Source organism: Rhynchophorus ferrugineus, unplaced genomic scaffold (genome assembly GCF_030347505.1).
Source record: "Rhynchophorus ferrugineus isolate W39M unplaced genomic scaffold, kcgeb_rfMv2 rfM9, whole genome shotgun sequence".
NCBI classification, from domain to species: domain Eukaryota; kingdom Metazoa; phylum Arthropoda; class Insecta; order Coleoptera; family Curculionidae; genus Rhynchophorus; species Rhynchophorus ferrugineus.
In genome coordinates, this window is record NW_027472588.1 from 4,315,691 (window position 1) to 4,333,644 (window position 17,954).

The 17,954-nt window shown below is 35.3% G+C and overlaps 1 protein-coding gene across 1 annotated transcript; it reads left to right on the forward strand.

The window, feature by feature from the left end:
- Positions 1–1,378: 1,378 nt before the first annotated feature.
- LOC143201936 (uncharacterized) lies at positions 1,379–17,517 on the forward strand. Its single transcript, XM_076413141.1, has 2 exons — positions 1,379–1,746; positions 16,996–17,517. Exons 1-2 carry the CDS (start codon positions 1,508–1,510, stop codon positions 17,510–17,512), a joined length of 756 nt encoding a protein of 251 aa, XP_076269256.1. The 5' UTR covers positions 1,379–1,507; the 3' UTR covers positions 17,513–17,517.
- Positions 17,518–17,954: the final 437 nt, after the last annotated feature.

Genomic DNA, 17,954 nt, shown 5'->3' on the forward strand with positions numbered 1-17,954 from the left:
CTGTCGGATCGTTAGTTTGTGAATTATAGCATTTTGAGTGAAGCAACCTTTTGTGAAAAAAATAGACAAAAAGAAATTTCGCGCGTTGAAGTTAAAGAACAATTGAAACAAAAACTTGGCTTGATGCCGAGTTTCCCAACACTGTCCCAGGAAAATCAACTATCAAGGATTGCTATGCTAAGTTTAGACGTGGTGAAATAAGCACCTAAGACGGCGAATGCAGTGGACGCCCAAAAGAGGTTGTTACCGACGAAAACATTTTAAAAAATCCACAAAATGATTCTGAATGGCCGTAAATTAAAACTGAATGAAATAGCAGACACTCTAAATATATCAAGTGAACGTGTACATCATATTATTCACGAATATTTGGGTATAAGAAAGCTCTGTGCAAAGTGGGTGCCGTGCGAGCTCACTTTTGACCAAAAACAACGACGAGTTGATGATTCGGAGCAGTGTTTGAAGATGATCAAGCGTAATAAACCCGATTTTTTGCGTCGATATGTGACAATGAATGAAACATGGCTCCATCTTTTCGTCGGTAACAACCTCTTTTGGGCGTCCACTGCGTTCCCCGTCTTCGGTGCCCATTTCACCACGTCTAGCATACCAATCCTTGATGGTTGATTTTCCTGGGGCAGTGTTCGGAAACTCGGCATCAAGACAAGTTTTTGCTATATTTTGTTTTTTATTTAATGTTTTACCAACACGCGAAATTCTTTTTATCCATTTTTTTCGCAATAACAAAAGTTTCTTCACTCAAAATGCTATACTTCACAAACTAATGATCCGACAGCTGTCAAGTTTATACAGGCATCTTTTGAGGCCTAGGGCTAACTAAAAAACGTATGGATTTAATTCTAATAGCGCCATCTATGTGTCAGGTCGGGGACTTTTCAATTGACCTGTTAGAAAAAAGAGATTAGCCAATGGGTAATATGTTCAAAATTAATAATTCTTCGCAATAAAGGGATTTTTATTCAAACAAGTCTCGCAATATTAAGGAAACCACCAAAATATTTACTCACTTATTGTCCTCCATAATCCCGCTTGACACATTAATAAATACTTTCCGAAACTATAGCCGCACAATGAGGCCAAACTGTCACGGGGGGGAAAAACCAACCCTCCACCGTCCTCCTCACAAACGGTCGGTTAACAGTTCTACCCCGCGCGCGACCGCCCCCCCCTCTCACCTCACTTAACCGTAGAGCAACACCTACAAAGGCCATCGGGGCACAAAACACAACATAACACAAAACGGCCACTTTGAAGCCCGATAAATCGAGCAATAACTCCGGGCGCGAGCACAGGCCACGCCCACAAAGCGTGGCCCTCGTAGGGCCCGAGGGTTCCGACGCCAGTCGGCCGCATCAGACCGTACACGAGACACAACTGCAGGACCGAATCCTCCCCCGAAACAGCCTGGCCAGAGTCGGTGGTTCGATCGCGATCTATGTACCTGGAGTCGTATCGTTGATTCGGTGGTGATCGAATAGACACGGTGATGTCGTCTCCGAAACCGACGGCTACGACGGCGACCACGACGGTCCACGGCGGCGGACAAGAGCACATCAAGAGGCCCATGAACGCCTTCATGGTGTGGAGCAGGGGCCAGAGGCGGAAGATGGCCCAGGAGAACCCCAAGATGCACAACTCGGAGATTTCGAAACGGCTGGGTGCCGAATGGAAGCTGTTAAGCGAGAGCGAGAAGAGACCTTTCATCGATGAAGCTAAAAGACTGAGGTTAGTAACTTAACAACAAAAACTACTATATACGATAAATTATTATAGCAATCTAGTAAATTAATGCTAAACCATTTGTTTTAATTCAAATTAGACATAGACATTTTGGGCCTTTTGGGGCCCATAAATAATGTCGTATAGCTGCTAATTAACTAAGTCTTCTTCATGAATGCAGATGTGACAATGTGTATATGTATAAAAGAGACGTTTTAATCTTCCCAAAAATACAAGTAGAAATTATAAAATCAACATAAATGAGCGTAAATAATATATATAATAAGATAAAACATATAATAAAAATAAAGTAAGATTAGTGTATTAATATTCGGGTGTTAATAAAAAAATAATACAATAAAATCAGAAAAAAACAATTAGGTGTTGAGTATAACATTAAATAATGAATAAAGGGATCAAATAAGTGACACGGAGTAACTTAAATCCTAGAAATTACCCCTGTGGTATGTAGAAAATATAGCAGAGTGTCTGTTTTTTTCAATGAATATATGTCACTGTTTAAATGCTTTGGCTGGTACAACCCCAGAGTTGAATATCATAAGTCCAAACTGGTTTCAAGACTTGTTGATAAAGTGAAAGCTTATTATATACTGACAGGGCCGAATATCTACCCAATAACCAGTTTTTTTTTGCTTTCGTCTAATTCTTCATATTTTTCTTTGGTATGTTTAAATGAGTTTAACATCAATAGCATCAAGATATTTGGTTGTATTTCCATACGGGACTACTTGTTGATTTATATATACTGGCTTGTACTTGATTATTTTGTTGGTAACGTCATTACCATTACGTCATTTTTCTGTACAGCACTTTATATCTGCAATAACTGTTTGTACCTCTTCGGTTGATCCAGTGATGTTATCACCAATGGCTAGAATTGCAGTGTCATCTGCAAATGTATCGACAATATTTTCATTGAACGCAAACAAATACCGAGTGTACAGCAGATAAAGGACTGGATACAGTTCCCTTTGACACCTGCTTGTTTTTTTTTTTAAGTTAGAACAGGCATCTTATTGTTTAACTCTGAAGTATAGGTTAGTTATGTATGACTCCAAAATATCTGAATATCGGTCAAGGAGAAGCATTTTAATCTCTTAAACCCTCATGTCCAACTTTATCAACAGCTTCAACAGTAAGTATATAATATATACAATATTTTGTTCGAATTTAAATATATATTGTTTTCAAATAAATAACAATGAACCAAATATAATTGAAGGAAAAGTAAAGAATATATAATTAGAACAAACACCAAATAATATACACAATTGTCCTTCATAATTCCGCTTGACACATTTATACTGACACATACAACTATCATCGCTAGATAAATTGCAGAATATATAGTGAATAAAAAGCTAAATATTTATAAGCTCAAAATTCAAACTTTTAGCCATACATCGATTACTTTTTTTCTATTATTCCGTAACATTACTAACATTAATAAATAAATATAACATATTAAAAAAAACAAAGTAATCCCATTTAAATACATTTGTGATAATACTTTATCCACTTTCCAAAAAAAAAACAGCCAGATATCCGAGGAAATAGAGTTGGTTTGAGAGATGAAACTGTAGCGAAGAAATAATGATCCTTCGTATATACAACAATAATAAAACAATCATTTAATTAAAGAAAGTTTTAATATACAATAACAAACCATATTATAGCAAATAAGTTACATTAATTCTCATGCAAGCCGGCCTGGTTGGCACAGTGGTAAAGGCGACAGGACGGTCCCACCTACTGTTGCGATAGTCGCGAGTTCGAATCCCGCTGGGACATGGGTAAGAGTATAGAATTCGGCAAGGAAAATGATCCCAGTCACGACAGTAACCAGGCTGGCTAAGACCGGATGTCTTCTGGAATGATTTCTAAGTTAGTCACTAGCCAGTCGATAGGCTTATGCCGAAAACCGAAGACCGTGGTTCGTAGCCCACGTTAAACTGTAGGTCCAGTCCAGATAAACCCTAGTTGGTAAAAAGGAGACTAAAAAATTCTTATGCAAAATTGCGAAATAAAAATGGAATGTTAACGAACAGTTTCAAGGTTTATGAAAAGAAAAATTTTTAATCTAAAATAAAACCAACGATACTGAACATATATGTTAATAAATATATGAAATATAGACTAATTTTTAATTATTAACTATTTGTTATAATTGTTTCACAAGGTTGTGAGTTAAAATTAAACACTAAATTTGATGTAATTATTTGATAAGGATGTTATACTAAAATATTCTCGTTTTTTGATTTTTCAATGAAGGTGTATTATTTTTTCACTGATAATTCATATTTACAAACAATAACAAATTAATACTATATCAAAGCAATCGCATTTATGTTTACTCAATATTGCGATATTAAACAATATATTTGTTATGATTATTTCATAAAGTTATTAATTAAAATTAATCACTACATTTGATTTATAGAATTGGTGATTTTATTTGACAAAGAGATAAGACTAAAATATTTAAGTTTTAAATTATTTTATAATTAAAATAGGAATTACAGAGAGGTACCATTTTTTAGATTTTATGTTTAATTACAACTTGTATACTTCGCAGGGTTTGATAGTCTGTGATAGAGTCTGATTATAATATTTATGAATCTCCATTCTTCTCCATTCCAATTCCCTATAAAACAATTAACCATAAACCAAAATTCAATATTTGTGTGACATTAAGTAATACTCTATCTAGCGTTCTCTACGATTTTATTCCTGTTATATTTCGAGCATAATATTTATGTAATTCAGAAAAAAATGGATTTAAATACAAAAATTTTAGATGAAGTAGTTCTTCCTTCCCATCTTTCTACCTTCATTCGATAAAAAGCTCGTGTATGTTCGTCTAATCTCGATTTAGAAAACCTGATGTGAGTTCAAGTTGCTGCAACTTGGCCGAATTCAATGATTACGGCATTGCCATGGATATTTCTTATTTTATAAAAAAAAAGTTCGAAATAGTGACCACCATCCGTTAATATCATCACATTTTTAATGCCTTTCTTCAGATTTCCTCTGTTTCGTTTCACCATAAACCAATACAGACAACTGAGATAACAATTTTAATATTACCTGATTTATTTATTAGTTTTGTGTGATTATAAATAAAAAATTTACATATATATCATTAATTAAATTAATTAATTAACTAGCAACACTGCAAAACAAAACACACTATCAGCTATGGGTATAATTTTATTTTAACATCTAATTATTGTTATTTTTTTGCCAATCTACATAATTTTAAAGCCAATCTACATAAAAAATGAAAAAAATAAAACAAAGTAGTTATTAGCTATACTGTAAATAATAATTAAAAATCACAAACCTTTCTAAGTAAGGCTAAAAAAAACGCATATGTCCATTACAGTAAAAAAGACAGGACCGGACAAATTTGAAGCATACTAAAGTTTCATACTTTAAATAATATTATGGGAAACGGTTAAACTTAGATTAAACTGATATGACCACACAAATGAAAAAACAGCGCTATCACATACGGAAGAAATATAATGAAACAAGTAAAACAACAGTAAGAAAAATTGATTAACAAGAATTAGGATTACAAAACTGTCCATCAAAATATAAATATTAAAAAACAAAAAGGCCAAATGCAAATCAAGCAGACCTAGACAGAAAACATCAAGAGATTAAGAAATTATTAAAACAAATGTATAAGAAACAAGAGACTCACAAAAACTGGACATAAATGTGAAGAACTACAGAGGGAAAAAAGAAGGAGACTTTAGAAGAGGTATAGAATAGCACACAGAAAAAAAAAACAACAAAATAATAAACCAAAATATAGTTAAAAGGTACATTAATGTCAAATAAGGGTATATTAAATTTACAAGAAAACTCAAAAAATAAATAAACCAAAAAATAAGGAATCAAAATAAACGTATGATATTTTCAAATTAATTCGTGCCAATTTAAATAAATCAACATTTTATTAGTCGAATTTCGTAATATTTCGTAATCTGTTATGACCAAAAATTCAGAGAATGTAATGAAATAATATACACAAATTGTTTAAATATTATCAATGTTACTCATGACATTATTTCACAGTAACTAAAAAAAATCAACAACATTTTCAATCCCTTTCAGTTCGAATATGTTCAAAAATGATAAATCAAAATAAACAATGATGAGAAATCACTGAAATGTTTAAACATAACTTTGTTTCTAACTTTTTTCTATAGACAAACTTAGCTGCACGTATAGAGTACGATAAATGGTTTAATATGAGGAAATCTATGACTGGGACTCGTCAATTGATCTTAAATGTTAGTGATGAGGGTGATATTGACCAAAGAAGGTTGGGAATAAATTGCGATAGGTGCATTTTAGTCGAGTAACAACAACAATGAATAATAACATCTGACCACATGATGCAAAATACGCGAGATCTACCTGGAAACGCTTAAATGTCTAACACCATTCGCTGGATTCTCCTGACGTCGCTCCCTGTGACAATAATTTGATCTTATGAAGAGCTTAGAAATTGCATTGGATTGATTTATGAATGGCTTGGACTATACTATATAAAAACTATCTATAATTGTATTCTGGTATATTTTTTTATATTAATCTCTTAGAACGTCCATAATCTGCCCGTGGGCAATAAGTATTATTATATGATTTCAGTTATATAATATAACCATTCTGACATGTAGAAGATCACTTCAGTAAGTGATCTGCTGTACAACTTATAAACTAAGTCTTATTCTAGCTACTATTCTAACTTATTTTAAAGTATATCCTAACTTATTCGAAGGATTATTCTAACTTATTCTAGAGATAAACACCATCTTATATTATTCGTCACGATCCACAAATGGTGTGAACATTAATTTAGTTAAACTATTATTATCTACATTTTTAAGCAAAAACATCATTGATAACGGTAGATAGAAGATTCCTCGTGATTCTTCTTCTTACATCAAATTTTCAATGGAACTATTTTTACTAAAACATCAAAATTTATCATGGCAAACATCATGCTTTAAATTGCCCTCATTTCTAAATAATGTTTAGTAGATACTTTATTTTACATAAGATTGAATGGTGAAGGCTCAACAAATTCTTATTTTTCTTCTTACTTTTGTTGCTTCTGGTTGGAAAACTGATTCGAATGGTTTCCACATACCTCTCTGGAAATTATCTCCATTAGCAGAGCTCTGAAGAAATCGATAGGTATGGATTACAAGACGAATGAGAGAAAATTTTTGAGAAGTTACTAAATTAGTGTGTGATCGAACATTATCATGATGGATAACTCTTTTCCTATTATTCCACTATGGAAGTTATGTTTCATTTATTTTATTTAATACATTTAGTTCGATATTTTTTTAGTTCCATACATGTAATTCCATCAACAGCACTTTTCAGCCCCAAATATAACTTCGTTTCTCACCAATCTGTTCGTTACTCTTATGCTTTATTTCTCGTATTCAATTAACTCGATTTTATTGAATTTCAGCAACACATCTCAAATATTAAATTGATGACTTGATCGAGCCTCCTTTGTAGCCATTTTAACGTAAATTTAAAACAGTTTTGTACAATCAAATCAAAGAAGTATTGAAATTACTTTTATTGGAAGTTTTATCGCAACCGCCGTACTTTCCAAACCTGGTTTCATCCGACTACCACCATCTCTTCGCATCGAAAAAGATATGGCTCGATGAATTGTTTAGCACAAGAGAGAAATTGTACTTTTGAAGTGACATCTATAAATTGTCTCAAAGATGGGAAAAATGTATAAAATGATGAGACCAATTGCTTGTATAAATAAATTTTAATATTCCATCGTCAAATAATGTATTTTCTTTAGCGAAAAGGCCGGAAATATACTCATGTATTTATTCAACTCATCTTACTGTTGAATTGATTCAAGAACAAATGAAAAGTATCTAATAAAACCTATCATATTTACAAAGAGAAACCTTTTTGTCCTACTACGACCATCGTATCGAAAAAAAATGGTTCAATGAAGTGTTTAGCTCAAGAGAGAAACTGTTTTTGTGGAATGACGTGCATAGGTCGCCTCAAAGGAGGGGAAAATATATAGTATCAATAGGCCAATAGTTTGACTAAAGACATTTCAACAATCCATTTTTAAATACTGTGTCTTCTTTGGCGAAAAGACCGTAAATATACCCATGTAAATATATTTTTGAATTGATTCAAGAACAAATGAAAAGTATCTAATAAAAGCTCTCATATTTACAAAAAGAAACCTTTTCATAAGATATAAAGTTTGTTTAAATATTGGCGAAATTATTCATGATGAATGATATCATTCAGGGCGACCAAAAATGAGACAGCCGCAAACAACTCAATGTTATAACCAACGACAAAGATCATTATTTTGAAGGGAAATTTTATCGCAACCGCCATATTTTCCAGACCTGGTTCCATCCGACTACGACCATCGTATCAAAAAAAAAATGGTTCAATGAAGTGTTTAGATCAATATAGAAACTGTTTTTGTGGAATAACATTCATAAGTCACCTCAAATAGGGAAAAATATATAGTATCAATAGGCCAATAGTTTGACTAAAGACATTTCAATAATCCATTTTTAAATAGTATGTCTTCTTTGGCTAAAAGACCGTAAATATACTCATGTGAATATATTTTTGAATTGATTCAAGAACAAATGAAAAGTATCTAATAAAAGCTGTGATATTTACAAGAAGAAACCTTTTTATAAGATATAAAGTTTGTTCAAATATTGGCGAAATTATTCACGTTGAATGATATCATTCAGGGCGACCAAAAATGAGACAACCGCAAACAACTCAATATTATAACCAACAACACAGATAGTCCTATCTGTTCCCACCAGAACCGTTTTATTTGAACACCGATAACCGGCAAGAATTACCACATAATATCAGCATAAAGGACCCATTATCTTTGGTCAACAAAAGGTGTACGTAATCTGTAAAAAGCGAGAAACCGTAGAGGCGAAGAAAGGTCGGCTTTTGCAAACACGGAAACAACTTATCAGGAGATTTTTTTCCTCTCTCTCTCTCTCCCCCCCTCTGTCTCTTTTTGATTCGATATTTGCCCAGGTTTCGTAATATAAACAAACCAATAGTCGAATTATCGTTACAACACTGGTATTATATCGTTTAAGACGCTGTACAATAAGCGATGTTGTACCTGATAAAAGCCCATGAAGAGACTGTTTGTACAGATTTTTCTATCAATACCATCGGGTATCGACGTATTTGCCTATAAACTGTTTGAATAAATTATCAGGTATCGAAGTAGACTAGAACGACATCCATATAAGCGTATTTATTATTTTGTTCGTACAATATTTACGCATCTGATTTATTGCCTCTAGGAAAATATTGCTCTATTTTGCGATATATACACCGTTCAAAAGTTTGCAAACAATAAGCTATTAAGTTATTACATCTCATTCTTTTTATTAACTTATTTAATTAGTCGAAGCCCAGTGTCCTACGTTCAGTTGGTCAATATTCTAGAACTCTAGAAGGAGCAATATATTCCAAAAATATTTGAGCCTGTTTTATTCACTTTCGGTCAGTTTTTCAAAACCTAAACCGTCACACGACCACATACGTACTCAGTAGTCTTCACAGCACACACTTCACACCCCTAGAAGATTCAAAATTCTGAGATGTGGACTTATCCGTCCACAAGACAGTTTCCAGTTGTTTTTTTTTTTTAGTCTCATTTTTTTGGTAAATATATCTTTATAGTTGTACTTAAAACTGGTTTTTCTTGCGTTTGATTTAAAATCGCAGTAACTAGAGATACTGTCAATCATCTAATTCATTTCGATAACATTACAACAAAGCTAACTTCTAGCTTTGTCTTCGATTCGGTACGTCCAGATCTCTTTCGTTCTTGATTTCCTCCATTAGCCCATAACATACTCCTTTACATGAAACTCCGAGTTTTTCTACAATTTTGCAAATTGAATATCCTTCCTGACTCTAGATACAGATAGTACTCTACTGTTCAAAGAGAAATCTATGTCCTTTATGCCATCTTAAGGGCTTATGACTTATTGTAACTATTATATGAACTATGATTAGGCTATATCCAGTAGAAAACTAATTACTAAAACTTGACTATCTTGTTTTTCTTACCCGATTTGTTTTGCCTCAATATGTGACAATGGATGAAACATGGCTCCATCATTTCACCCCAAAGACCAGTCGACTGTCACCCGAGTGGACTGCACACGATGAACCCGCTCCAAAGCGTGGGAAAATGCAATAGTCGGCTGGCAATGTTATGGCGTCTGTATTTTGAGATGCGCATGGAATAATTTTCATTGAATACCTTGAAAAAGGAAGGACCATCAACAGCGAATATTATATAGCGTTATTGGACTGTTTGAAAGACGAAATCGCCAAAAAACGGCCGAATTTGAAGAACCCTGTCACAAGTCAGTGAAAACGATGGCAAAAATCCATGAATTGGGTTTCTAATTGCTTCCTCATCCGCTGTATTCTCCAGATCTGGCCCCCAGCGAATATTTCCTGTTCTCAGATCTCAAAAGAATGCTCGCAGGGAAGAAATTTTCGTTGAATGAAGAGGTGATTGACGAAATTGAGGCTTATTTTGAAGCAAAGGACAAATCGTGCTACAAAAATGGCATCGAAAGGTTGGAGGGTCGCTATAATCGGTGTATCACCCTTGAAGGGAATTATATAGAATAACAAAACTAATTTTGCCAAAAAAATGTGTTTTACTATGGTAGGCCGGGGACTTTTCAATTGACCTGTTAAAAGCTCTAAATTACTATAATAAGTAAAAAGAAAAATGACATCTTATTATTTAGAAAAACAAATATTGAAGGACTTCTCCTCTGGAACATTCTCGTCTAGGTTCTTCTCTTTAACCATATTAATTCCCTCCTCCCAAAGTGAAAAAAAACGTTCCGTTATCGCACGCGATCACACAACCGAAATCGCCTCGCGAAAATAACAAACGCAGAGTGGAAGAAAAAGAAGCAGAAAAGAACGGAACGAACGAAACCTCCGGAGCGGTGTGGCGAAGTCGACAATCCTCCCACAAAAGGCGTCGTCGCGCGCCCTTTGTGGCCGTAATTGATGGCGGTGCAGATCCTCCGGAGTCTCCGCCGCGCCAACCCTCGCCACCGCCGCCACCCTAGACCCCCCGCCCCCACCCCATCCCAATAAACAGAGATTTAAAATGAATTACTACAAAGCAGGTCGTCTGTTGTACAAAAGATAACAGCCCACGCCCTGAGAATGCCGCCAGACGCATCCCATTATGCCGCGGGGGGATTAATCCGGCATGGTATTAATAAAGACGTAATGTACGCGTTCAGAGGCGACTGCGATCCGAGCGTGTGCATGTGTGTGTGTGTTTGTGTGTGAATGCGCTCCGGAGCCCCGAGGATTAAGTCTGTAAACAGAGTTGCAGATTTATTGGGAAACGCGACTGGCGCCCCCCTTTTTTCCTGTCCGCGATTTTTCCGCTTGTATTGTCAACGATATCGTAACCTAATTCAACAGCCAGCAAAGCATACAACTAATCATAAACGTAATAATAAATAAATAATAACAGGTCAACTGAAAAGTCCACGGCCTGACACATAGATGGCGCTACTAGAATTAAATCCATATGTTTTTTAATTAGCTCTAACACTCAAAAGATGCGTGTATAAATTTGACAGCTGTCCGATCATTAGTTCGTGTATTATAGTATTTTCTGTGAAGCTTTTGTTATTATGAAAAAAACTGATAAAAATGAATTTTGTGTGTTGATAAAATAATGCTTTTTGATGAGAAAATATACAGTTGAAGCAAAAAACTTGGCTTGATGCCAGATTTCCGGATACTGCCCCGGGAAAATCAACCATCCAGGCTTGGTATGCTAAGTTTAGACGGGATGAAATGAGCACCCAAGACGGTGAACGCAGTGGACGTCCAAAAAAGGTTGTTGCCATGACGAAAACATTTCAAAAATCCACAAAATCAATTTGAATGACCGTAAAATGAAGCTGAATGAAATAGCAGACACTCTAAAGATATCAACTAACGTTTATATCATATCATTCACGAATATTTGGGTATGAGAAAGCTCTGTGCAAAGTGGGTGACGCGCGAGCTCACTTTTGACCAAAAACAACGACGAATTGATGATTCGGAGCAGTGTTTCAAGATGATCAAGCGTACTAAATCCAAATTTTTACGTTGATATGTGACAATGGATGAAACATACCTCCATCGTTTCACTCCGAAGTCCAATCGACAATCATCCGAGTGAACTGCACACGATGAACTCGCTCCAAAGCATGGGAAAACGCAATATTCGGCTGGCAAGGTTATGGCGTCTGTATTTTGGGATGAGCATGGAATAATTTTCATTGACTACCTTGAAAAAGGAAGGACCATCAACTGCGACTATTACATAGCGTTATTCGACCGTTTTAAAGTTTGAAAGTGCTGCTTCACCAAAACAATGCACCGTGTCACAAGTCAGTGAAAACAATGGCAAAAATCTATGAATTGGGCTTCAAATTGCTTCCTGATCCACCACATTTTACTATAGTAGGTAGGCGGCGGGCTTTTCAATCGACATGTTATAATGTATATTATTTTTTCTATCATATATGACATCATTGCTTAAAAGGATTTCAAAAAATGTGAACGATGAAAAAGGTAACAAATGTTCAACTACACCAGTAAAAATTGATATATAGAAGATACATAAGAGTGTTTTTTTGCATTTTGTTCGCATATGAAATAAAACAGCCATAAGTTACATCATTGCTTAAAAGGGTCTTAAAATATAAACAATGAAAAGAGTAACAAGTGGTCTAGTTAACAGTAAAGATTTTGACATGATTACGCAGGTCTGCAAAAAAAACAAAGAACTGTTTAGGTTTTGTGATTTTTTAAATATATTTTAAAATCTCCTTTTTACCAACTATGGGTTTATCTGGACCGGGCCTACAGTTTAACGTGGGCTCTGAACCACGGTCCTCGCCATTAAACCTACCGACTGGCGAATAACCAACTTAGAAATCATCCAGTCTTACCCAGCAGGTCTTACTGGCGTGAATGGGATCATTTTCCTTATAGGATTTTGCACTCTTGCCTAAGGACAATTACAAATGTTAAACAACCACATACATAAATTTACAACCATGCCCCAGCAGAACTCGAACCCGCGACTATCGCAATAGTTGGAGGAGTGTCCAACCAAGCCGGCGGTTTTATGATTGGTTGGAAACTAAAAATAACTTTTTGTCATTGGGAAATACGTAAATTGTCAAGAAAATTTGAATAACAATGTTAAATTAGTTAATATATCAAAATAAAAAAGAATAAAGTTCAAAAATATTATTTTATTTGCAAACTATTAAAGATACATGTTTTTGGTTTAATATACACAGTTATTAGCACACAATTCACACAACGATTAGATACACAAATATCATCAAAGGTGGAAATGAATTTAGACTCATTAGGAAAGATAAAACTCAAAATTGTTTTGATGATTTGTATGTAGTTAGGGTTTTTATTATTGCCTAATAATTTATTTATGACCTCCTTAAGCGTTAGTCAGTTATAAGCCGTCTGATGTTTGGCCCGGCGAAAACACATCCTTTCACCTTTGTTTATGAGAAGCCTGGAAACTTTCGGACTACATATCTGAATCTCCATCTTTCGAAGGTGAATTTATAAATTACTTTATCAATCACAACCAATATTTCCCATACTCAAAAAGCAAGGTAAACTCAGCTTTTGTGAGCAATATGCACAAAAGTGTAAAATTACAGCAGTACCGCCAGCGATGGTCGTCATATTTTAATTTGCGAAAAACCAATTCCAATTTTTTGTAGGTTTCTTTGAGATGTACTGAATGAGCCACAGTAATAAAAGCATTAAAACAGCATACTTTAAAGCTTTTTTATGAAACTGTGAAAAAACTCAAGAACTGTATCATACTAAATCTTAACCTTCAATATTGATAAAATTAAGCAATTCCTATCTCCAGGAACTTTTTCAATATTATTTTCGCTTTCGACATAACAAAATATATAGAAATCAGTTTAAAATACTCTCAAGGCCAATATTTTTATTTTTACAAATAGCAGGAAAAAAAAGAGCTTTCAAATTGCTGAGCAGTTGATGATGATTTATTAATAAACGTTTTTTTAAACAATTAAAATTGAAATACGATGCTGAACAGAAAATAGCGTATCAAAATGAATCAATGTACATTGATTTAGCCAAAATAATAAAACGCTATATACCATGCGATAATAGTTTATTTACCGAGGTTTATAGAGGCCGATAATTCAATAAAAGAATAATAGCACCCCCCGTATCAATCTAACCTATAAAAAAGTATCCGCGGAATCGAGATTACGACAATTCTCGGTCGATTGAATTGGCAAACTAAGAAGTTACTCGGATGCAGCTCTTCGACGAGGCACAATACCCCGATCCGAGGTATTGTGACACATTCATCTGGCGACAAAAGATAATGCCGCCATTGTACGGGCACATTGAGCACCTCCTGTGTCGCCATTCAGGCCGCTAGATGGGGCTCCGTCTCAAATCCTTTCGCCCCGACAATGGACCGTTTACGCGCCACTACCTTTTGTTCTAAGCCGTGCGGGACCTATTGGAGTGTGTAGTAGCTACATTTCGTCAGTCGATCGGAAACGAGGCTCGAACAGCCAGTGTGCTCGAATAAAAGCTAAAATAGGAAGATTCGTCCGGATACCGGTGAAAGAATAATAAAGGGAATAGTCGAATATCGTTCTGGAAAAAAACAATAGAAAATTGTTGATTCTCAGTTACAACAACATATCGACACCTTACACTCGCTCAATAAATATATAGTATGTCCGAAGAAGTTTTGAACATATAGTTAATACAAAACAGCAATGAACCCACGTGTTTAAACGAGTTTTAGTACATTTTAATTTTGACATATAACAAAATTCTAATCTACATAAATAAGAAACAGTAATGTTATGTATGATAAGTTATTTTAACATTATAGTACATCTAATGCATATATTGTCGTAGAACTCAAAAATGCAATGATAAAACTACATTTAATGACTGCATTCTCCTTAATGAATTTGCTATATTTGCAAAACAGTCAGCATTATTTCTCTCCTCATACATTTTAAGCACATGTTCATGTATATTCTGAACAATAACACACATGCTCATAAAGCTTTCACACTCTATAATACAATTTCATACAGTTAAAGTATATTATTAGTTATATACTGACCTTCAGTATTGAATCATAAACCAACTTTCATAAAGTTTTATTCATTCACTGTCACTCCTGACAAACCTGCAGAACAAGTCGAATCTTACAGGCCTATTTCGCTACTACCTGCAATATCAAAGCTATTTGAGAAACTGATATTTAAACGTGTTAAACATTTGGTAACAATACCAGATTTCCAGTTTGGTTTACGAAATCACCATTCAACAATCGATCAAGTGCACAGAGTAACTGCAGCTATTGAAAGAGCGTTTGAAGAAAAGAAATACTGCCCTATTATATTCCTGGATGTCCCAAACTTTTGATCGGGTTTGGTATTTGGAATTAATCTGTAAGGTGAGCAAATTGTTACCGCGTAACTATTGTGAATTGCTGGAGTCATATTTATTCCGAAGTAAATTTAGAGTGTCGCACGAAATGGCGTTCTCGACATTTAAAAATATCTCGGCTGGAGTTCCATAAGGTAGCGTCTTAGGACCTCTCCTGTATCTGCTCTACACTGCTGACATTCCAAAAACAAAAGAAACACTTCTTGGAACCTTTGCTGACGACACAGTTATTATGAGATATATCTCTGCCTAGGGCAATAGAAAAAGTGCAAGTGGCAGTCAACAAAATCTACAAATGGACGAAAGATTGGAAAATTCAACTTAATAGCTCCAAATCTGTCTACGTTAATTTTGCATTAAGGCGAAATAATAAAAACTTAATTATATCACTCAATGGATGCTCGATTCCTCAAGCAGAATCAGCAAAATACCTTGGTATCCATCTTGACGGTTAGACAAAAAGCAAAACACATTAGAACAAAAATAAAACAACTATACTGGTTAGTCGGAAGATACTCTCAACTTAATCTAAAATCAAAGAGGTTGATCTATAATACAATTATAAAGCCAATTTGGACGGATGCAAATATGGGGTTACACTAAAAATTCAAATCAGTTAGTCATACAGCGCTGTCAAAACAAGGTTCTTCGATTGATTACCAATGCCTATCGCTATGTAATCAATGAAGAACTTCACAATGACCTGGAAATCAAATAGATTTGCGAAGTTGTGCAGGATTTCGCCTTGAAACACGAAAGAAGATTACTAAATCATATTAACGTGGAAGCAATACAACTGCTGGACAGCGCACAGGATGTCAGGAGATTGAAACGAACAAAACCACACGAACTTGTGTGAACATTTAGTGAACAACTTCGCAAATCCATTTGATTTCCAGGTCATCGTGCAGTTCTTCATTGGTTACATAGCGATAGGCATTGGTAATCAATCGAAGAATCTTGTTTTGACAGCGCTGTATGACTAACTGATTTGAATTTTTAGTGCAACCCCATATTTGCACCCCATAGGTCCAAATTGGCTTTATAATTGTATTATAGATCAACCTCTTTGATTTTAGATCAAGTTGGGAGTATCTTCCGACTAACCAGTATAGTTGTTTTATTTTGGTTCTAATGTGTTTTGCTTTTTGTCCAACGTGATGCTTCCAATTTAATCTACCGTCAAGATGGATTCTAAGGTATTTTGCTGATTCTGCTTGAGGAATCGGGCATCCATTGAGTGATATAATTAAGTTTTTATTATTTCGCCTTAATGCAAAATTAACGTAGACAGATTTGGAGCTATTAAGTTGAATTTTCCAATCTTTTGTCCATTTGTAGATTTTGTTGACTACCACTTGCACTTTTTCTATTGCCCTAGGCAGAGATATATCTTTTGCCATAATAACTGTGTCATCAGCAAATTTCATTATATGCTCTCAAAATTTGCGTTCTTTTAAAAACAATCCTTAAATTTTCTATTAAATCCATTTTTTTTCAGAAGTAAACATTGACATTATTTACACCTTATTAACATTAGTTTATTAACTTATTAAATACATTCAAAGAAACAGCTAAATTGAAATTCCCTTTCTATTCTTTCAGGGCACTTCATATGAAGGAACATCCAGACTATAAGTACCGACCGAGACGGAAACCCAAACCGCTGATCAAAAAAGAACCCAAGTTCGGTTTCTCCATGTCCCCGTTGATTTCGCCCACTATGGACAGTCCAAACCTCCAGAGATCGTTGATTCCACCCATATCCGCCGCTTCCGGCTTACCGTCACTGTTAAATCCTGACTCAGAACACCTGAAACTATCGAGGTCGTTATTCCCGCCCATCCCTTACCTCTATCACCCTTTCAGGCACCCGGACGAATCAAAATTCGCCGCGGAACTAGCTCTGTTGTATAGTAACAATCCCCTGTACCCACCAAACATCAACTGGCCGATCCAGAACCTCACCAGTCCGAACGTGAGCACCGCCAGTTCGTGCAATATGTGCCCGCCCGCTTTCTCCCGAAGGTCACCGAGTCCCGAGCCCATCAAGAGACCCGTGTGCGTCATAATGAAGAACGACGAGTACCGAAACGAACCACTGCCGGCGCACGTCATATGAAAACCACTGGCGGTTCAGCCGGAGAGGCTGAACCATCTGGGGAATTGGTTCAGTGACATCGCCAGCCTGGCCAGCAGCTCGAGCACGTTGGCGGCGACGACGTCCACGGCCGGTCTGGTGGATTACCGCGAGGGTACGAGCTCGGGAAGGGACAGTGCAAGTCCTTGTGGCAAATAAGTCGTGGAAACCATGGAAGTTATACTGTGATTCATTTGTTTTGCGTTTATATTGTAGTGATGTAATAAAGAGACTCGAAGGACACGTCGTTTCTTGTGAATAGCACTTATTATGTTGTTGGATTCGTTGATTGTTTTGATATTTTCGTTCTAGCAGATGGTATGAGTATATACAAAAGATGTCAGCACCACTTGTCTAAATAAGCAGCTTAATGATGCATTAAGCTCTGTTCAAAAACGTTTTTGGCAGGTTTTCTGAAATCACA

Excerpts from the sequence above, each read along its gene's own strand:
- LOC143201936 (XM_076413141.1), top strand. The coding sequence starts at position 1,508 with ATGTCGTCTCCGAAACCGACGGCTACGACGGCGACCACGACGGTCCAC. Across the intron at positions 1,747-16,995 it reads GATGAAGCTAAAAGACTGAG|GGCACTTCATATGAAGGAAC; the intron begins GTTAGTAACTTA and ends CTATTCTTTCAG.